At 41.7% G+C, this 23,181-nt stretch overlaps 1 protein-coding gene across 4 annotated transcripts in view; it reads right to left on the bottom strand.

The window, feature by feature from the left end:
• Positions 1–23,181, bottom strand: part of NR3C2 (nuclear receptor subfamily 3 group C member 2) — a gene marked incomplete at its 5' end in the record, with an annotated part of 184,180 nt that overhangs the window by 5,952 nt on the left and 155,047 nt on the right. For all 4 annotated transcript variants that reach the window (XM_079305951.1, XM_079305952.1, XM_079305949.1 and 1 more), the window contains 2 exons: positions 5,983–6,140; positions 9,725–9,855. In XM_079305951.1, the coding sequence (XP_079162077.1) occupies positions 5,983–6,140; positions 9,725–9,855 (289 nt within the window). The remainder of the gene's footprint in view (positions 1–5,982; positions 6,141–9,724; positions 9,856–23,181) is intronic.

Consider the following 23,181-nt stretch of genomic DNA (forward strand, 5'->3'; position numbering starts at 1 on the left):
GCCAGCTCAGCAGCCTTGGCATGAGGATGCACTAAAATGATGAAAAACTCAGGTCCCAGTGGCAATGCTGATTTTGAAATCAAAATCTTTACTTCTGCATCCAAAACAACATTTGTCTGATGTAGTTTTGATTTGTAACAGGTAAATAATTTAGATGCCCTTTTGCTTTAAAAGAGAAATTCCCTCTTCAGTAAGGATATCAAAAAGTTTGTTTTCTCTTGGAACACACAAGCTCTGTCTTTGCAGTGACTGAGGCAGCACAGGTGACAAGCAAGGTAACACGAGCTATCCAGCACCTCTGAACGTGCCTTATGAATTTCCTAGATCAAATACACTCCTTTAAAGCCTTGTAAAATCCCTGTGCTCTGAGAACTCCTGACTACACTTTAGCTGACCACTTCTACCCTCTGCTACTGGTGGTTTATACTGGAAAACCCGTGAGCTCCCCAGTCCAGCACTGTGACAGACAACTCCAATTTAGCAGTGAGAGTGAAAGCACTGCTGTTTGCACAAGCAGTGCAGTGGTGACTGGAAATATCCTGGCTCCTACAATCTCAATTATATCAGCTACTGAAGCACACTTCTGAAGACTTACAGCTTGGCAGTGCAGTTAAGGCCACAACTAAAACAATTCCCAATTCCCTCATCACTACCCTGCAGAGTGTGCTGCGCTCCAGCAGTCTTGGCAATTCTGATATTTTTACCTAATCAATTTTTGCATTTGTATGCTGTATTGAGCACCTCTGAGAAATAGGAGTATTAATCAAATGTAATTTTCTGTTATTAGGGTGGGGTGTCCATAAAATGGACTTTTCACGCATACTGTTCTTCATAATTAAAAAAAATGAATCCTTTAATGAAGTCCCTGAAGTTAATACAGTTCTAGTGACCTTTCAGCACTTGCCCCATTTTTACAGCAAAAATAATTTATTTTAGTTTGGAAATCTCACCATGATTTGCATTTCCAGAAATGGTAAGAACTACTGGATTTGCAAGGGTGCACATTTCTGTGCTTCATTTTCCCAAATTCTCTCAGAATCTCTGAGTGTGGTATGAAAGCCCACAGTCACTTCTCTATCAGGAGCATCTCTGTGATTAAGCCTACTGAGACAGCAATTAAGACAGCAGTAGGGTAACAACACAATGCTGAGTAATTTCTTCCTATTATTAGCTACAGCTATTGCTGTCAGAAACTTCAGTGTTCTCCTATGTTTAAAAAAAAAAAAAAAAAAAAAAAAAAAAAAAAAAAAAAAAAAAAAAGAGAGAGAGAGAGAGAAAGAAGACATTCCAAATTGTCTGTCTCTGTCCCTTTCAGGAGTTGTTCTCTGCCCACCCAGCTCTCCTCACCCAGCAGAGCCCTTGGTGAATTTATGTCTATTGTCACTTGCTGCTTTTACCACTTCATGCAATGGATACAAAGCTCCTGCTTCAACAACCAGGTAGGCTAAGGAAAACCACTGCCAACCAGGCATTCAATATTCCATTACCACTACTTTTTTTTTAACTCCCATTCCTACAAAAATCCTGTGATATAAAATTATTATTGCTCCAAGGGCTCAGGAAGGAAGCTTTTTCCCTTGTTATTCCCTGTGGGATGGCTTACAGGCTGATTCCTGGAGATCCATTTGTCCTTTGGTGACCCACAGTGGCCAGTTCCTAGCTGCCTAGGAAATCCTGAACTCTAACCCAAGAGTAAAACCTTTCACCACCACAAGCAAAGAACAAGGGATGGAGTCTCTGGTTATTCAGAGTATTTGCCTCATGCTAGCAAGGAGTAAAAGGTGGATAAAATACCTATGGATTAGGCACTAACAGTATCTGGCAGAGCAAACATGGACCCTGGTTCTGCCTGTGCAGGTGCATTTATCTGACTGAGGAACTGCACTCATTTCTTCAGGTTTCCTTCATAACCACGTGCACACCCAAACCACAGCACCTGACACCTGCACCTGCCATGGAAGAGCCTGAGTTCAACCCATGCTCTGTGCCTGGAGGATGCACACACAGCATCACACACCAAGGAAACATCCTCATCCCTTGGCCAGCCCAATTTTGAGCCAAGTCTCCTTTGCTCTTCTTCCAACAGCACAGGGTCCTGCCCTTCCCCAACAAACACCAATTAACGTGAAGGAAGAGAGATCCAACCATCACAAACTGAGCAAGACAACTCTCAGAGTAGCTTGTGTCTACATTAGGGAGCTGGGAATCAATTTCTCATTTCACAGATGCATATTAGCTGCAGCAGCACACACCTAGCACACTCCCACATCGCTGCTGCTCTGGGAGTAGAGGCTGGATCTATCCTCTCAATAAACAGAAAATGCTCACCCTGGGACTGAAAGGAGGCTCCAAACTGCTCATCATCTGTGGCACACAGCTTGGGCAGATCAGCAACAGAAGTAAGTGTACCCAAAGGTGTTGGTGACAGCTGAGGGGCTCATCTGCAGCTTTCTATCTGCAGGATTAGGAACCTGCAGAGGCACATTTGCATCCAGCACAGCATCCCTTGCAACCCTGCCCCTGGAGGATCCGTGCCCTTATTCCCACTGTCAGCTTTTTCAGCGAGTGAAATCCTGGCGCTCTCAGCCTATGGAAAGATCCACCTCAGCTATAAAGTATTCCCTTCAGGAACCATAAAAAATTAATTATTCAGCAGCATGAGCCTTAAAGAATTTATTTTTGTTTGGCAGAAAATGTCAACAAGCAAATGACAGCGCAGGGTGCTGCCTTGCCAAGACAAGGGGAAGGTTCACATTAGGGTTTAATGTCATGGCATCGAAACAAAAGCCCTCTTCACTCAAAGCCTGCTCAGTATCAGCCAGATTGAAACCAAATTCAGCTTTTGTTCTGCAAACTGCCTAACACATACACTACACAGTCTCTATATGAAATGAGGCCTGCCATGCAAGATACAGCCCTTCCTGCCAAAGCCAACAGGAGATGCTGAGGAGGATCCAAATGAAGTTTTTGATACCATGTGCAGGACATCTGTTTCTAATGTTCCTGAGGGTGTTTGTCAGGCACTTCACCTCCATCCAAGTGCTGCATGTGCATCTCTCCCCAAAATGCCCATGGCCATTCACAGGCATGAGACCAAAACCCTTGAAGTCTAGGTAGAGAGGAGGGGCTGTCCTTGCTACACTGTGGTTCTTCAGGAAATGGTGCACATGAGCCACACAAAATAAGAGAAGTACAAACCCTACAAGAAGGATCATAGAATCATAAAGGTTGAAAAAGACCTCTGAGATCCCTGAGTCCAGCTATTAACCCAGCCCTGCCATGTCCAGCACCCACAGCTTCCCCATGGCACCATGCAAATAGAGAGTAACAGGGCAGGCTGCAGGCAGGCTCCTAAGCTCAGCACAGGTGTGCACATGCACAAACCCCTGTTCATCTTGCCTGCCCAGCTTGGGTTTCCATCTCTTACTTTTCAGGTACTTTGAGGCTTTATGGATCATTAAATAAAGTTGCTGATGTTTTCAAATACTTAAGTGCCTGCCTGGCCTTCTTGAAAATTTCTCTATTTCCTCAGCTCGGCACTTTTCTACCTGCACATATGTTCACTGTGTGGATGAATGATTTAGCATACTGAGCAATGTAAAACCATCTTGTTTGGGTTTTCTTTTTCCCCCTCATACTATATAAGCCAAGCATACTGTAATTTGATATTTCCATATACTGTATTTCATATATTCCTCAGACAGATGTCTTCAAAGTAAGGTTGATTAAAGCAAGTCTGGAGGTGCAAAGAAGCAGGGCTTTTTATTGCTTGCTCCTACACTCAGGTAAAGTGGATTCCACAAGTGGTGAGATACTGCTCTGCTCAGATGGACAAGCTGGACACAGCAGGAGGGCTGAACAAGCACAAATTGTGCACCAGCCCCTTCAGGCTTGCACTAAAAATGCCAATGCTGAGACTACAGCAGCATGTAAACATGGGGCCTCAGCTCCAGCTGGACTGCCCAGCACCAAACATATTCTAAACCTCTAAAATTAAAATGGAGTAAGTTAAAAATACATAGGTGACAGCTGAAGAAGCATTCCTCCTAGACTAAGGAACCGAGCAGAAAATTTGCATTCACGTTGATTGAACAGAGAGATTCTGCACTAAAAGGCAGTGGGGAGAGAATATTAATTCTCACTTCTCATTAATATTATCACCAGTCTAAATTTATTCTGATGGATTTCAAAAACCAAAATGCAAAAAGGAGACAATTTTAAAGAGAAAAAATAAACAAGTGCCCTTGTTTAACTAGCCTGCAGTATCATCTCTGAAAGGAAGCACTGTTGTGGAGACAACCAGCCTTTCTAGCAGAGATTGCTGACAATGGGACTTTCTTTAAAAAGTCCTTTGAAAGAAAGTGCTCTATTAAAACAAAAGTAATGCAAAAATAGCTTAATTAAAAATTAAATAAAATGCAAGAGCAGCCTGCTTCCTCTGGTTAGTTCAGCTCCCAATTGTTAGTGCTGTGTTTTGGAAAATGTCTGTAGGACATGGGAGCACTCTCAGTAAGCATAAGCCTGTCATCCAGTCACCTTAACCACACAAACACTCCCATTCCAGCAGCAAATCACAGACATTGCCTATCCTGAAGAGGATTAGAAAACTCCATAAATGCAGGGGTCTGCTATGCTGCCCTGAAGTTCAGATGTGAATTCTTGCAAGTGATTTTATCACCCATCCCTTTTTTTTTTCCACTAAAACACTACAACTTCCTTTGCTGGCACTGAGCAAGTGAAACCTGATCTCTGAAGAATGAGCTATTACTGCAGTACTAATAATACTCTCCCTGCCTCCCACTAAGGTTTGCAATGTTTTAATGAACAACAGAACAATATTTGAAAAATAATTCCATATGTACATTCTGTAAACAGACCTCAGGCTCTTACACCGATTTGACCTGAAGTGCACCGTATTGTACTGGCTCTGCAAAATGAAATTTAAGTTGAGCACAAAGATGTGCATTTGTACGCAGGCTCTGAAAGCAAGTGCTGCAGCTTCTTCATGCAGCAAAGATCCTTCCTGCCCACCCAGGATAGAGTAGGGCAGTGTTCTCCTTTGCTGCAGTTTGCCAGATTTTACTGGGAGGGTGATGAGCATGATGAGACCTCCTCTCCTGTGCCCAAATACAACTAAAGGTCACACTTACAGTCCACAGGAGTCTCCCATCACTGGCTGCACTGTGGCACAGCTTCAGAGAGGATGGGTGCCAGAATGGGCTTTTCCCCAGGGAACTCTCAGGAGGCACTGGGAAAACTCTCAGCTAGAGGAGACCTTAGCAGCTGGGTCCCTTGTTTCCTCTGCAGAGGCTGCAGGCTCCCTCAGAGCAAGTTAAAGGAGATACAGCCCTGCTCCTGCAAAGGCAAATCTTTGCACTTACCATTACACTGGCTAGAACCAGGCTGCTCCCAGCTGAACAACTCAGCATCATGTATGAACATCCCTTCTGGAATCTGCCACACCTACCACAGCCACTCTGTCACTCTGGGCAGAGGCATCAGCAGCACGGATGCTTTGAGACCAAACTTTTACTTTGCTGTGTCCTTCACCACATCTCACACCTGAGATGTGTAAAACACCTTGTGCTGGAATAAGGGAGGGTGGCAGAAATAACCCAACAAGGAATCTTCCACTTGAAAAGTTCAAATACAGCTTCAAACACCCAAGACGGCTCCAAGGTCTCAATACATCTTTTAAAGTCATCATTATTACAAACCCAGCTGTAAAAGATCACCAAATGAATTCTGTGTTTATTGGCACATCAGGCATGTTGGATGTGTCACCTTTCACCTTAATGACTTCTACTTTCTTATTTTAACTTCTTAAATTCATCTAACAACTTCCCTCAGATGCCCCTTTAAAAAGAATATGGTTGTTTTTTATCTCCCTGTCAGTTAACACAATAAAAGACTATTTTTTTTACCTTAATGGAAAGTTTTTTTTGCTAAACTTTTCTGCACTCCCTGGGGAGTTATACTTACATCATGCATGGAGTCAAGAAGTTTAGTCAGTTGGTAGAATCTCTGCCAGCTTTGCCCAGAGTTACTTGGACATTTAGTTACCATCTTCTTTAGTTCTTTAATGTAATTTGCCCTCATTTCTTCAAATGCAGCTTGGCTTTTGAGACCATCCTTGGGAACTGTCATTGAAAAGACAGTCTGAAATTAGTATTAACTGCAGTGCTTATTCTTTTGATGTGCATACTTAAACAGTTACACCAGGCAATGGAGGAAGGAATGAAACCTTTAAGCAAAGTCCATAATTTTACAGACATTGCTGAGGAATCAACAACATCACACAGATTCTCCAGCGATTCAGGCATCCTCTCCAGATGTGAGACTGCAGAAGCTGTGGCAGAGGACAAGATAACATCTCAGAAATAGGACACATGCTAACCTCATGTCCAAACTGCTTTCAACACAATCCAACCACATAAAAACCAGGCAGATAGATCAAGGGTATTTTGTTAGAAGCTGAAAACGTGATTTATCATTCCTGAATGATTCCCCACACTTGGCAGAGGAGGAGAAGGTACAGAATCACAGCTGTTAACTGCAGAAATGCTAGGCCAAGCAACACATTTTTATACCATCAAGTAGGATCTAAAATTTCTTTGAACATTAGCAAGCATCTGCATAGCATCTAGAACAAAACAGAGCCATTTTTCTGCACAGAACACAAGACTGATTTCCAAACAGGCATCCTGACCACTGCTGACCATGACAGACAGCTGCAAGCATTTCTAGTGTCCTGTTAAGGCTTCCATCTGCCAGAAGGAGAGAGAATCATGATCATGGAATCATCATTTTACAAATGGGTCAAGAGTGCAGTTTTCTGATTATTTTTATTGCAATACCAGCAAGGCTGATTACAAAAGCAAATACTCTGTTTCTTTAGAGACTGCAAACCCCCTTGCACTCCTGCAGGGTCTGCCCCAAACAGGAATGGCTTATGAGGATCAGATCCTTATGAAAACTCCAAAGAGTTTATCAACAGCATTGCTCAAAGTATTCTGAGGTTTAGTATCTGAATTGGTTGAACACTGCTTAACCATCAAATATTTTTTTCTCTGTATATCTTAGGCATAGCCCATAGAAGCAAAATAAAGTCCTGGTCTGTACAGGAGAGAATTTATTTCTTAAGCAAGCCAGAAAACTGTCAGATTAAGCTAAATGGGGAGTTACCTACTAAAAAGAGAAAGAAAAAATTTGTGATCTTCCAATTTAGCTTACCCTGACTTAACATCTTGACAGAAACTGTCTTGTTCATCCATTCCCTTCTCTGCTAAACCCTCTCAGCTGCCCTCTATCCCACTGAAATCACATCAGAAGCATGTAACAACTGCCCTAAATGGCTCCAGAGCAGAAGCTTTAAGAAAAAGCATCAGCATCTACCAGAGCAATTTAGCAATGGGGAACAAGGAGGAGCTGAACCACCAACACAAGAGCAGCAAGGACTTGAGGCCACCAACTGCTAGAAGGGGGCAGAAGGAAGAATCTTTAGAAAAAGCCTAGGAGGTGACAAACCAGCCTGCCTGCTGCTTGGTAAATATTATATATTTATATTACATAATCATAATATAAATATCATATGTTCATTTAATTTTCAAATTCTAGATGCAAACTCCCTCAGTCAGCTGACAGATAAAAGAAACTGTCTGGAACAAATCTACAAATTCAGTTCAAGGTGAATGAACACAGAGGCACTAATCAAGATAAGTAAAGCCATCAGAGCATGCTGTGGCCCTCACACAAAATGCACAGGCTTTACATTTCCTTTAATATACACAGTGCTTACAGACTGTTAGAGTCACTCTTTCTTTGTGTACTACTATGTATTTTACTGTTCTGTCTGAAAATTATTATCCTATCACCCCAGCCAGATTATTAAGGAAGAAAGAAAGACCACAAATAAAGAGAACTCAAGCAAAACATGAAATTCTGGAGGTTTGCCCAGTGTTTCTGATTTTACTTATTAAATGCAGCAATACTGTTGGCAAACTCCCAAAATCTATGGTCTGTGGAAAGCAAGGAAACAACTGAGTTGTAATGTGTGGTTTCTTCCACATGTAAATGGAGTGAAACTTCCTTGATGTGGTCATCACGAAAGTTTCAGAATAACTTGTACTCTGCTCATCACATGATTCAATAAGAGAATTTAAGTGAAAACAAACCTGGTGTTTTCTGTCATAAGACTGTACCAAGGTGCAATCACTCAAAACCAGGTTTGCTGCCCTTCACTTGACACTTTCTGGGTTTTACCACCACCTCCATTTCCATTTTGCTCTCCTTTTTCTCTCTCTCTAATGTAAATATCCTGATTCTCCCAAAACTAACTATTTTTAGCAGGTCTTCTATTGACCATGATGTGTGTTTGAAAGGGACCCAAGCTCACTGAAGTTAATTGGCCAGACTGATCTCACCTAACAGATTCTTGCAATAACTCATTAGTTTACACTCTCAAGAGGGTAGAATAATAAATAACTGGCTTAAAGACATTTTGCTGCATTTTTAGAATGCCTTCAGGTTCTTTTTCTAAAGATTCTTCCCCTTTAAGGCTGATTAAAATGCTGCAGAGGCAGATCTCCAATCCAGACACTCTCTCAAGAACATTTTGGGAGCCAAATCTCCCTGAGCACATTGCTTCTGGGAACACCAGGAGTGACAGCCTTAAAAAAAAAAGGCCCATTTACCCCTCAGGGCAAGCCTAGAGCACAGTCTATCCCCAGTGTTCCAGGTTCACTGGCTGACCATCTCCAGCCCTTGGTGGAGTGGGACTTGGGGTCAGAGTCCCCAGGCCAAGACACAAAGGGCTCCCCAAAAAGTGGTGTCCCTCCAAATCCCAGCAAGCTGGCACAGCTTCAGTTGTAAAAGGGAAGGGAGGGAGAGGGCTGAGCCCAAAAAACTTACAGCCCCAGGAGGTTTTTGTTAGAGGATTCAAATCCCCTCCAGCTCTGGCAGAAACTGCAGCCTCATGTCTCCCCATCAAAGGCAGGTACTTTAACCACAGAGCTGGCTTGTCATGGTGTCAATGAGTTGCTCCCCACAAAAAGGAGCAGGATTCCACAGAATAACATTTGTTTACAGGTTTACAGGCTGTTACTGGTGGAAAAGCAATGTGCAAACTGCTTGTGTGTTTATACAATTGCAGTGGGACAGGAGGTTTTCAATATTTTCAGTAAGGTAAGATCAAGAGATCTGCTAATTAGTACACAGTGCTGCAACAAGCACCGAGATGTAATTTTGTGTATTATAACTCAAAGCATGATGCTCAAGAGAAAAAGGAAGCACACACTGTCATTTATTAAACTTTCAGAAGCCTGTAAAAGGGCTTTCCATTCTCAAGTCACTTGGCATTACAAGATCACCTGCTCTGCAGTACAGGCAATGCACAACTTTTGATCCTGAAGGGCACATTAAGTCAGCCAAACCCTGGTGGTTTGAATGGTGAGCAGGGATTTCCCCTCAATCCCCACAGCTGTGCCTGGCACGTCTGTTGGTGTGATCCCCATATGGAAAAGGGGGCCAAAGTCCCATGCCTGGCCACTCCTGTCCCTCCAACGCACATGACACTCAAATTGCAAAGATCCTTCCTGTGCTAAGTGCAGATAAACCCAGGCAGCCCAGCTGGAAACAGTTTGGCTCTTTTGTCACGCTGATTAAAACCACTACATCTCTTTGTGAGCTGGAATATTTTCCAAGCATTCCTACACGACCAGCTCACCTGTGCTGAGGAGCAGCAGCACCTTCATGATGGTGTACTCCTCGAAGCTGAGCTGCAGGCGGACGAACTGCAGGCTGATCTGGTGCATGCCCTGGCACAGCTCGAACATCGCCGACTGCCGCATCCGCTCCCTGCAGGACAGGACAGCAGCCACACATCAGTGCTCACAGCATGGACAGCAACACCTGCAGGGCCACCCCCCTGCTCCCTCACCCTCTGCACACCTGCAGGGCCACCACCTGGGCACCTTCCTGCTCCCTCACCCTCTGCAGAGCAGCCTGAGCTCGCCTTGCTCCTGGCAGACCAAGCAAAAGGAACCGCACAAATGTGATTTGAGTTTATCACTGATGCTGTAAATGAAGTGGCAAAAATGGTTTAAATGTATTTGAATGTCTGTGTTGCTTCAGCTCTGCCCTGGCTGATGGAAACGTGCCTGCTGAAGAGGGCAGAGCTGGTGCAACAGGGAACCTACACCCACTGAAAGCATGCTCTAGGTGATGCACTCCCCCATCAGTTGACATCTCCTGTTCAAACACTGAAATATTCAAAATTGCAATCTAAAGCAATCTGGAATAAAGGAATATATATAAAAAAAGAACTTGTTCATTAACACAGGCTTCTGCCTGTTAAATTGTAAAATAATTAGGATACATGACTGGTATCTTTAAATATACTTTCATAAATTGAACTTCAGACCTTGTCTCTCTTCTCTGAAGTAATCCTAGGCTAACCTATCCTGCTCAAGTTTCTGGCAGAATTAGTTAGAATTTTGCTAAATATCTGAAGCTTGGCCATCTCAAACCACAACAGCTACAGCAGTCATTGAGAATTCCCTGTTTCAGCAGGAACTGTGATATATGTGTGTGTATATGCAGATACGCAGACAAGGTCCTATAATTGCTCAGTGACCACTACTCCTCTTTCTTTGAGTTGCCCAAAACCAATTGTCTGTATTCCTTCTAACATCTTTTTGCATAATTGGGGAATTGGATGAAGTTCAGCTCATTATTTTAACCAAGCAACTGCTTTTTCAAATATACAAATTGGCTGGTGAAAGAGAAGAATCATACTGTGTGCAAACAAAGACTGACATAATCTTCCTGGTGTTTTATTGCACTACTGCCAGAGCAATTTCATTTTCCTCCTTAATACTAATAAAGCAGACTCCCCATTGTTAGATGGGCTCTGCACTTTTCCCTTGCTCCACCCTCTTTTCTTGAGACCAAGAACTTCTAGCTTCATTTTTTTTTAAAATTAAATTTAATAGTAGGAGTAATGCCATACATATTTGTTTTTATTATGCATCATGGACTGCTCCCAGGAGGCTCTGTGAGATACACATTGAAGTCAAAAGGCAAATGATTAATAATGGCAATTTGTATTTTAAATTCTACATGTTAAAGTGCATCTCAGATGGCCAGAGACAGCAGCACTCGAAGTAAGAGCCATCTATGACATCCATCATTATTTTTGCAGGACACCAAGGTTTGTTGCTCCAGCCTCAGAATATAAAGCCACTGCCATCATCCCTGTGTTTGACCTCAGATTTTTCATCAGATACCACAAGCCACACAGGAAAAAACCCCCAAAAAACCCCAACATTATGATGTTTTGTCTCTGGTTTCTTATTATTTTTTTCTTTTGGTGCAAAACACTCTCTGTGCAAGCTAACTGTAGAAGTATTGAATCAAAAACTTGGTTTTTTATGTTGCATTGCATTTTTTCTGTCATCCAAATTTTCCTGCTTTTTGTTTTCTTTGTACTTATTTTGCTTATACACGATTGCCTAAATAGAAGAATTTCAGTTAAAGTCAGGGTTTTGTTGTTAAGTTATTTCTTTGTGTCTTTTAAATATTCATTCTTTTATCTACTTACAAATATTGATCTCCAGGCTTACCCTCAAGGAAAACCTGATGGCATTGTTTGTAGTGAAATGCAATTATGCACAGAATGAGTTACTAAGTGATTTGTTTAATATACAGCAAACACATTATTTCAAATCAGTTTGCCACCTGAAAAATCAATTAAGTTGATTTATTAGTTATTTACAAAATATTACCAACTAAAAATTATGTTAGTTAATTCACAACTCTGTTTAATGAATGATAAACATTTTGTGGGAGCTTGCAGTATTCAACTTTGTATTTGGTTTTCAACCCAGACTGTGTAGAATAAGAGGGTACACAGCTTTTGAAAAATTCAGATGCTGACACCACAGGTATCCAATATGTTGAGAGTAGCAACAAAGAATAAAAATATGATAAATGCAAAGAGGCACAGAGAAATTAAAGCATGTCAGCATAACATGAACAAAGTTATCTTTTTCCTCAGCAAACACATCAGCTAAAAATAAATGCCATCAAGTCATCACAAACACCTTTACCATCATGCGGAAAAATGAAAACAAACTTTTGTGTTAAAAAAAAACAACAGGAGGGACTAAAAAGAGAGGCAAATCCCAACCAACCAACCAAGCCCAGCCCCACCTCTGACACAGCATCTGAACCTGTCAATATAAAAGACAGAGGATCTGGAATATAAGGGAATGTATCTTTGTGGGGACATTTAAGAGGGTAAGCACATTTAAGTGACAAAAGGCGTAGAGGCAAAGCTCTGAATCCTCTCTTTGGATACACATTCAGGAGGGGTGTCATTAGCTCAGCTCAGCTTAATCCTCCTTCATCATAATGTGCTTTCAACTTTACACCTTCCATTAATCCAGCTTCAGTTCCCGAGTGTCTCCTTACAGGCTTAAAGTAATGCCCAGATCACATTCTGCCTGACCTTTCCTGCAGCCCTGGGGACAGGCAGGGCTTCTAGCCAATCCCACTGCTGCCACCAGCCATTCCCATTGCTCCCACCAGCCATTCTCACTGCTGCCACCAGCCATTCCCACCAGCCATTCCCACTGCTGCCACCAGCCATTCCCACCAGCCATTCCCATTGATCCCACCAGCAATTCCCCCAGCCGTTCCCACTGCTCTGCCCAATTCCCATTGAACTCAGTTACAACAGATATGTGGGATTTGCCCAGTCATCCCAGGAGAGCAGGGATGCTTTAAGGAAACCATTTAAGACAAGGCATCTTAAATATCAAACCAGCCACATATCCCTTCTGTGATCTCTACAGAAAGGCAGCTGCATCAAAACCTCTGGAGCTACAGGCAGGCTGAACAGAAACAGCTTGTTGTGAGCAAGGAACTCATCATTCCTGAAGTCATCATAAAGCCCAGTATCATAAAATCTCCTGGGTGAGGATGGAAACTGCAACTCTACTGACCCTAACCAAAAAGAGGAACTAGCAGCAAGAAATATTCACTGACAGGCGAAACTCGGCCCCAAACCAAACCTGATACCACATTTTATTTACTTTCTCATGAGTACTATTCAAAGCTGCAGCACAAGGCATCTTCCTGAACTAGGCAGAGAAGTGAGTAAAGGGAAAGCTGTGGTGGGTGTGTTGAGGTTTCACCAGGACTTAAGTGACTTGCTAATAATCCCAAGGAAAAATTGGCTAAGGCATTTCCTTTCACAGCACCTCAGAGGAACAAAAATGTACCTGAGTTAGTTCCTAGACCTCTGCAGCCCAGAAAAGACTTGCCTGTATCCATGTGAAGGTTGCCCACCAATTAAACTGATCTCAGGGACCTTCAGAAACCATTTTACACTGTAACAAAACAAACAACCAATCAAGCAAATATAACCCAACAAGAAAACCTGCCAAAGGCCTGAAAGCCAAAACCTGTTTGGAAGCCTCTGAAAACAAGGCATGCCTTCCTTCATGCCAAAAGAAGTCAGTTTGAACTTGACAGAGAGAAGAGTAAAAACATCACCAGACACCTTGAGGGCAAGGCAGAGTTACTGGGGATAAAGAGGGAAAAAGACCAGGACATGGGATTACAGAAGCCCTTGCTCAGTGGCTCAAACCATCTAATCATAAAAAGTCCTTGGCCTAAGTTATTACACCTGCCTTAGGAGACCCTTCTTGACTGGAAAAAGTTTTGAGGTTCTTGGGGAAAGAAAAAAATAAATGTATTGTTGTGACAACACTTGAATGACTCTTGAGGGAGCATTCTGCTCCAACAGTGGTCACAGAATGCTACTACTTGAACCAATTCTTCCATGCACAGGGGCAGGAAACACTGAGAATCCCTCTCCTCAAGGGACTGCACCCAGACACTTGTGTCCCATTCTGAAGCCATTAAAAATGCCACCAAAGTCACCTGTACTGGAGCAGCCTCATTAAGTTAACACACTGATCAGAAATCCAAGCCAAAATACATGCAGGATTCAGGCAAAATTCAATTGTGACTTTTCATTCAGTACTTATTTTTTATTCAACACTTTCTAATCTCTGCTTGGTCTGCAAGGCACAGCAGAAAGAGACAAAACATCCTCCCTTCAACACTTTGCCTTCAACTCCAAAAGCAAAGCTTTAGAGTCATCTCCTTCCAGGAAGGTAAAAATGCCTTTTACATTGTAACAATGGGCAATTTGGGCACTGCCAAACCCAGGACAAAATAGTGACTGGACCCACCAGTGTGAACACTGATAATCAGACAAGGAAGATAATTTCACATTAAAACTGATCTACAGACATAAAGCTGCGATTTTGCAGCCTTTAGCCAGCCAGGCAATTGGCAATTTTTAAATTCAAATTGGCAATTTTAAACTGAACTTATAGAAGTCAAGTCTGAAAATTAGCTTTCTCACAAGAAAATCCTCACAGTGACCCTAGAGAATACCATCCTGGGTAAGTGACACTAAGAAATTTAGAGCTGCTTCAAAAGTTCCAGCCAAGTGTCCTCCGTTATATGTCTATCAACAAAGGAATTGGCAACAGCCCATGGATAATGATTGCCAAAGGAGAGTTTCAGCTCTCAATCACTAACAGAGAACTTGTGATAAAACCCAACTTAATAATCACCCAGTTATGTAACCCTAAAATCCCAAGCACATCAATAGCAAAAAAACCCAAGTATATGCTGGTATTAACAGTTAATTATGCACTTAGCAGAATGCTGATACCAAATACTCTCTTTTGGTTTGCATTTGCATTTCAAAAGAGACAAATCACAGTTTTAAATGAGAAAATACATAATTATGCCTTTACCAAAATGCTTTTTGAGTAACACATTCAATAATAAGTGATGATAATGTACACATGGCAATAAATACCCCATTTCAAAGTTCATCAGAGAAAAGTATTGAGAGCCAGAAAAGGTGCCCATTAGGTATTGTTTTATACTTCCATTCTGCCAGGGCTCATTGTCACTTGCAGTGGTTCATCAACAAAATTACTGCTATATTCCACATGCAGCAGCAATTCTCCTTTTATGCCAACAATGCCTCAAAAATTAAGACTTTGCTCATGCTGTCACGCAAAGCCTGGCATTTTCTGGAAGTCAACTGAGGCACGTCTTCCTCTCATGCCAGTTTAGAAAAACTACTTCCTAATTTTTCTTTTGCTCGTGTTTAACTCTACAGGGGAAGTAGCAGAAGCAAGCACTGTGCATGGGAAAGGCATTTGGAGATGCCAGCAAACTGCTCATTGATGTGCAGGAAGATTAAAGCAGCACCACATTCAGACATTTGCAAGGAACAAACCTCTGTTCTAAGACCTTGAGAGAAGTGAGAAGAAACCCTCCCAAAATGCTTATGGATGTCCCAAAGGCATGCTGAGACAACACCAGGAGAGCATAATTATGGTCTGTGTAAAGTCATTGGGCAAGTCTTCATGCTAAAGTTGTAAAAACTAACAGTCAAATCCTTTTGAACCCATCACAAGCTGGAAATCTGCCAGAACATCCACTGGGCCAACTGATGAGCAAGATGAAAATGAAACGTTTGAGAAAGATCAGAAAAGTTAAATAAAATCTTTGCATCATTGCTCTCTGTAGAGGAGCCCAGTAAAGCTCTGCACCACTCTCCCTTTTCAGTAAGCGTGAGAAATAGTTTCAGATTCAAGTGCGAGTAGAAGAGGGTTTATAAAGAAAAAAAAATACAGTAAAATGAATAGTAATAAATCACCAAGACCAGATGGCATCCATCCACGAGCTGTAAAGCAACTTAAATATGGAATTGCTGAACTACTAACTGTGCTGTGCAGCTTGTTGCTTAAATTGCCCTTATAAAAGTCGTGGAAGGTGACAAACGTGACTGATTTCTTAAAATGGGTTGAGGGTGGGAAGGGAGCACTAGAGACCACAGGCTAGTAAGATCCAGTTCTGTATCTGCAAAACCACAGAAAGAGGAGCATGTATTGATAAATAAACAGGCTGTAAGGGAAGGAAGTCAGCACAGCTCTGGCAGAGAGAGGTCATGTCTCACGAGTAAGGGCACTCTGATGATGGCACGAGGACCTTCTGGTGGATCCAGGCGACGTCTGCACGATGGAAAGGCTCTGCACATGCCAGGTCTAGCTGCATCCCACAGCCATATGGGGTGAGACCTAAGCCAACACCAACCCTCTCCTCCTCCTCCTCCTCTCCCCTGCCCTGGTTTCCACACAAAGGAAACTGGGGCATGCAGCTTGGGTATGGGCTCTAATAAATTCTGTCAGCGTGCCAGCGTGGGTAATTACTGGTCTAGGATGTGCACACAGCCTTGCATCAGGAGGTATGGGAGGATGCAATCACTGCAGGGTTGGATTTTAAAGCTATTAAAAAGATCTCCTGAAAGCTCTTAAAGAGATCTTGGGGATAAGGAGGTCATCTCTTTGTGGATTATTAGCAGCTTAGAAGTAGGAGTGCGAGGGTAATAACAAATGGACATCTCTCAGAGTAATGGAGGTTACCAGGGAAGTCTCACACAGCTCCACTGGGCCTGGGCTGAGAACTGTGCTCATACATCATGTGAGAAAAATCAAACCTCAGAGCTCACTGGTGACTCCAGATGATGAGATCAAGAGCTGCCTCTGAAAGACTCTGAAAAATCCTGCTGAAAAGTCAGTGTAGCTGGCTGACAAAATGGAAGGTGAAAATCACTGACTGGACAATGCAGACAGTATAATCATCTCCCACCATACATACAAAGTAACTGGATTGACAAACATCACTCATTAAAGAGTCCTAGGTGTAACTTGGGACAGATGTTTTGGGCTTCTGCCTTTTGAAAATGCTTGCTCAGTGCTCATCAAAAAAAGCAAAGATGTGAGAGAAGAGTCAAGAGTAAGAAATTGTAATTTTGCTGCTGCATCCAGTATGTCAGTCTGGTCCCCTCCCAAAATTAATACAAAGCATGAAGGGAGGAGCTGAGGATGGCCAGGGATAGCAGACAACTGATATTCAAGGGAAGGTCAAATTGACTCACTGATTCTTCAGCTCACAGAAGAAACAACAGGACTTGATGGAGATCTAAGTGATAAATGGCATGCATGGGATGAGAAGGATTATATCCACTATTACTGCAAACACAGGAATGAAGTGGCACTCCATTAAATTATCAGCCACCTGCTTAAGAAACATCTCCAACAAACAAATGTGCATAATTAAATTGGAGAAGCAACTGCCATGGAACATTTTAGATATCAAGATTATAAAAATGTATTCAAAGAGTTAATAAGCAAATTCACAGAGAAAGACACAGAAGGGTTATTAAGCACAACTGTCCAAATGCAATCTCATATTCAGAAAGTACCTAAGTAATTGCTAGACTGGGCAAATGAGGAAGCCCCTTGTCCTGATCTTAAATTTTCTCTGGCCAATTTAAAGGATGGAAAGACTTGGAAAATCTACCTGAAGCATGTTACATCTATTATGTACAGGTAGGACAGCAGTTTTCCAGAATTTCACTTTTTTGTCTGTGGGTGGGTATGTAAAAAAATCCCTTTATGTACTCTGGGTGGGAACTGAGCCACACTTTATGAAAAAGTAAATAGTAGTAGCAACATATATAAAAATTTAGTGATGAAGAGATTCACTTCCCACTGCACTGAAACTTTGCATAAATTCAGTATTCCACACCAAAATAATACATATAATAATAATAATACATGCAAGCAAAAACCAGGCAGGGAGGATCACCAAGGAGCACTTGCTGACCTTTTAACAACACCAGCGACTGCACACACAATTTATCAGCAAAAATAAACACTGACAACTCTTACCAACTCTGGCTGTGGCAATAGTAATTAAAAAATGAGGGATTTGGAGACTGCCAGATGACAAGAGATTACAAAAATGTACCTAAATTTAGAAACTACAGGATTAACAGATTGCAAGGGAAGGCAAAAGGGTTAACAGCCATCATCCTGCCAAACATAAAAGCAAAAAAAGTAATCATTTAAACAATAAGTGAAGTTTCTTACTGGCTTTATCACCATTCACAGATGATCTAACTAATTATCCCCTTAAGCCCTGAGGGATATGAGGTTAAATAAATAATAATAATTTAAAAAGAGGTGTTTTTAAATATTCATCTTATTTTATTACGTTTATCTTCCTGCTGTAACCATAGAAATCAGAACACCAGGAAGATTTACAGGCTTCAGCACTGAAAAGGCACAGAGAGGCTGCTGCATCCTTGCACTGCCTCATGCAACACCAAATCCTAATGGTCCCACCTTCCACAGGAATATTATGAGGGGGTTTAGGAACGTTATGAACATGGTATTTACTAAGAAAATGTATGTAATTATGAAATGGAGATTTTTAAATACAGTCTTAGCTGTTTCAGTTGAGCTACATCATAATTCTTAATTTAATTTTATGGCTTTCCTCAATGTTACAAAATCCTCTGCCCATTCACATCCAGCACTAGCACAGAAACTTCCTAGAAATCCCCTTGTACTGCTGTTTTTCCTGCCCCTCTCACCTGATTTGCTCTACCTCAACTGTCTCATTTGAAAAATGTACTCTCCATTGTTCATCTATTGCCCACATCAAACTCTGTCTCCTAAATTTAAGAACTTCACACTTGGGGCAATTACCAAGGGCATACATGCGAGATGCTTGCAATATTCCATTTTAATTTTACTGGGAGCAAAATCTTATGCTTTAAAGGATCTGTTTATATCAATTTGTAGTCAACTTAGTTAATTGCATACACAGCATGTATTTTTTTTTAATTAAAAATAAATACATATCCATCAGTATATTCTGCTCTTAATGTTTTGTACATAATATTAAGTAAATTCCAGTTGCTATTGAAGCATTTTTACTGTAAGGACTGAGCTGCATATGATCTAATACAATAATTTCAGAGATAGAAAAATTTCATAACTGATCCAAATGGTTGTGAATGCTGGCCCCAGTTTTAAACTCAGTTTTTCACGTCCAATAATTCTGGGTACCTCATCCAATGCCTAGTGCTGGTTTTCATTAGGCAAACCCTCAAGTCCCTCAAGACTAGGGTAAAAAAACCAATGACAGCATGAAGTGCAATGGCCAGGAAATTCAGAACCTGCACACTTCTGATTTATTCTTTCTGCTGCAGATGACAAACTAAGAAAAAATCAAAGGAGGAAGAAAACACACAGCACATTAGTCATGCAGTGCATTTGCAAAATACTGTTGAAATATTGATGCTGTACTTTAAGGTACTAAAGAGACTCCACACAGTGCGTCTCAGCATCACTGAACTGTCTCAGTATCACACATCACTGGTATTTTACAGCCAGGTAAGGCTGGAATGGCAAATAAGGTAATTTGGGTAGATTTGCTAAAAATAGAAAATGATTTTGAAATCTTCGGTCTTTTCATAAGTCCCTGCAGATTCAGAAATATACAGAGAGACCATGTTAAACCTAAAAGCAAAAGAATAAATCATGACCTGTGGGGGAATTCCAGGGTTGGGCCATCCCTCTGGGGCTTTTATGCCAGCACAAACCAATATCTAGAGGAGGAGCACGGCTTGAGTTTTATTATCCATCATCAATGCCATCAGCTGTGTTTTTGCCTTAAGGAGAAACAAGGAGCCACCATGCATCTTCCTTAGGGGGAGGAATGGATAAGCAGGGATGCAGTTGCTGGCTTCCACCTGGGAGGAGGAGATGTGCTGGGAGCAGCAGCCAGGGCCCCACAGGCGCCCGTGTCCCACCGCTCCCACTGGATTCCCACGTTGTGCGAGCGAGGAGCCCTGCCATGCTCCATGCCTTGGCTCCTGCTGGGTTTCTGTTGGCAGTGCTGCACTTGGAAATGCTTTTTATTCCTTCCTGAGCCTCTGAAAGGCTGCCAGCCAATGCCCTGACTTAATGGATGGGTGGAAGCAGATACCTGGGATGTTGTCACCAGTAGCCGGCGGGACAGCAGCTGCCTGAGCCCGTTAAAACCTGAGCAAAAAGGAGCATCCCTGGCCTTCCTCTGGAATTCAGGCATCTGACTGCTGCACTGCAGACAGAAACTCCTGCTTGTGAAAGGCTGGGCCCATTTCTTGTAAACATCAACTGTCACACCACCTCTTTTCAAAAATATTGAGGACTTTTCTATCAAAAGGGCACAGCCAGGGAAAAAGTCATTTTAGCCATTGAATCCATGATTAATTCATCTAGTCAGGGAGAGAGCAATATGGAAGTTGCAACTAACTGCTCTACCTTGCAGATCCATGTCTTAGAAATCCTGTTTAAGGCTGCTCCCTGTAGTAGAGAGTATTTTACAGAGCTTCAGTCAGAATCCCTGAAATAAGCTGGTGTTACAAACCATGGGTTTTGTACATCCCTTGCTTTGTCCTTGCACCCATTCCAGCCAGCACTGCTTGGTTTTCTGCTTTCAGTTGTGTAGGATTTTACCCATTTAATGATCTGGACTTAGCTTTTCCACATATGTGCCTGCCTCAGGTTGAATTAATTAGAAAATTTTAGCTGAAGTCTTTGGTTAAACCTTGAAGAGAAATTTTCTCCTTCCCTTGAGTTAAATAGACTGGGTTCTTTTTTTTTGTTTTGTTTTTTTCTTTCTTGCAGGATTCCTGTTACTTTTGCAGCAGGAACCTGAAAAATCTCAGAGCTTAGGGCTTGAATCAGGGACATTCTTTTGCCATGTCTTAAGAAAATCTTCCCCATTAATATTTCTGTTCTCCCAAATCCCTAGATCCATTCCTCAATGACAACAAATGAAGAAAAATCTCCAAGAGTCTCTCCCTACATAATCCTTACATCTCATCCAACCTGATCAAAGGAGTCACATGGAAATAGCATATTGGGATAGCATAACTTAAGGGTTTTGTTAAGGATACAGTCTTCAAAGCATGTACCCAAAGGGCTTCAACTATGATTTCACAGACCACCTTAATTTTGGAACTTCTTGAATTTGAGTTTGCACAGCCTACAAACATAACTACAACACCTTCTGAGTGCTGTCCCATATGCAGCAGTCATTGTTTACCCTCAATAGGAATTATGTGGTGTCATGTGTACAATAGTCTTCTAAAGATTTACTGTGGATTAAGAGCTGTACCTACAGAATACTAGTTTTGATCAGAACTATGCTACAAAATAAATAGATTAAAAAAACTGCACATGCCATAACTTACACAAACACAACATAAAACACTCTATTTTATGCCTCTTTGCAGGCTGTTTTTCAGGCATTTCTGTCACAGGCTGAGCAGCCATTTTCTTATCCCTTGGTTAAAATCTTCTTGTTCAGTTAAGCCAAATTAAATCAATGGAATATATGCCTGAACCATAAAGACAAACAGTACACGTAATTAGATATGTAGCATGACTAAATGATGGCAGACAAATATTTCCAGTCTTCCACAAGCCTAACAGGAAATCAAACCACATATGAGTAGGGAGGCTTTTTGCACTGTATTTCTACAATCAAAGTTACATTTAACAGCTATTAACAACATGGATCCTCATTTGCTATTGGCTTTGTTTACAGGTCTTTAGAACACAAAAGAAAACAAGATCATCTATCATGGCCCTCCAGAAACATTACAACTTCCTTTTATTCACAGTAGTTAAGAGTAAACGGAAAATTCATTTAACGTGAAACAAAGCCACATAATTCCACTAATGCCAACCTCTACTTTCACTCCTTTTTCATTGAAGAAAATGCTGAACCCTCTGGGGCACCAAGAGCCTGGTCAAGGACATTTCTTATTTTTTCTTGTAGAAAACAGGAAATGACCTCTCCAGACACAATATGAAGAAATACCAAGAAAATCTTGGCCAGGTGATAACAGAAATGTAACCCTCTCAAACCAGTAAAAGGAAAGGCATTGTAAAGCATTCCCCTTTCATTCTGCATCAATTAATAAATGTCCCAAAATGCCAAGGGCACTAAAACACTCAGAAAGTTTCACCAAGTAAACCTCAGGGAGGTCTAATAAACCCTGTGGCACAGAAACAAAGGCCAGTGCTTATAATTACCCAGCACATTTCCAAGTTCATGGTACTCAAAAAGTAAAGGTAAGACCAGCCTTCAGCAACTTCAGAGCAAAGCTTCAGAGCACTTCATGAACAGGAATAAGTATTTATTTTGCATTACTGGAATGGTTGAACTCTACTGTTTGGCTTGTACAATTCTAGTAAATAATCTCTGGCCATCTCCTGCTGCCCAGGAGACAGTGTGCTGCTCCAAACTTGGGATCACAAACTCTCATTCTTCCCCTGAGCACCTCCACAAAGGGCCAGACTTCATCTTTTCTACAGCTCACGAGGAAGCTGAAGGGTGCAATTAAATCTGCACTGCACCACCAGGTCCCAGTCACCTGGGACAACCTCCACTGGCTCTCTGCAGTTCCTCAACAACTTCACTTTGCCAGAGGGCCCTAAACTCAGACTCCAAATGCAGTCTCAACAACCATCCTGAGTGGCAATGTGAGAAACTGGGAACAAATGCCTGCTCTGATGCCCAGTAATTATGAAACACAAACAAAATGAGTGTGAAAGAAAACCCTTCCCATTTAGAGATGTGTTCATTACTGTTTTAGAGTGAACATTGAAGGTTCTACTCTTTTACCTCCAAGGAAATTTCTTGCCCTGATTACCTACTTCAAAAGGCCTTGTCCCCTCTCACATGTCAAATTTTTTTTCTCTGTTTATAAACAATTGCCTTCTCTCTGCAATGAGTATATTGCCAAATTCACAGGAGACCAGACCACTGTCTCAAGTACATATCTGGTTTGGGATGTGTTAATTTTGCACTCCTTTTTCCAACTGGATTCCTACCTCAACCTCAGTGTAATTCTACAGGCACCTATCTTCAAGGCTTGCAGCATTAAACTCACAAATTGATCTCAATTTCTGGAAACTGCTTCTAGCTGTAGTATAACAAGAGCAAGCAATGCACACACTTTTATTTGCAAGCAGGATTGATTTCTCTGTCCAATAAATTCTGACCCCCTGACTGACTTCCTTGAGATGAGGGAAAGCTGCTTTCGTGTTTGAACTTTTAGTCTACATTCCCCCAGGAGAACTAAACTCTTCAAAGTTCACATTTTCACTTAGCTCTAGCTACAGACACCATTTTTTTTTCCTGTGACAATTCTCTAATGTTCAGGTCATAATGGAG

Source organism: Erithacus rubecula, assembly GCF_903797595.1.
Source record: "Erithacus rubecula genome assembly, chromosome: 5".
In the NCBI taxonomy this organism is placed as follows: domain Eukaryota; kingdom Metazoa; phylum Chordata; class Aves; order Passeriformes; family Muscicapidae; genus Erithacus; species Erithacus rubecula.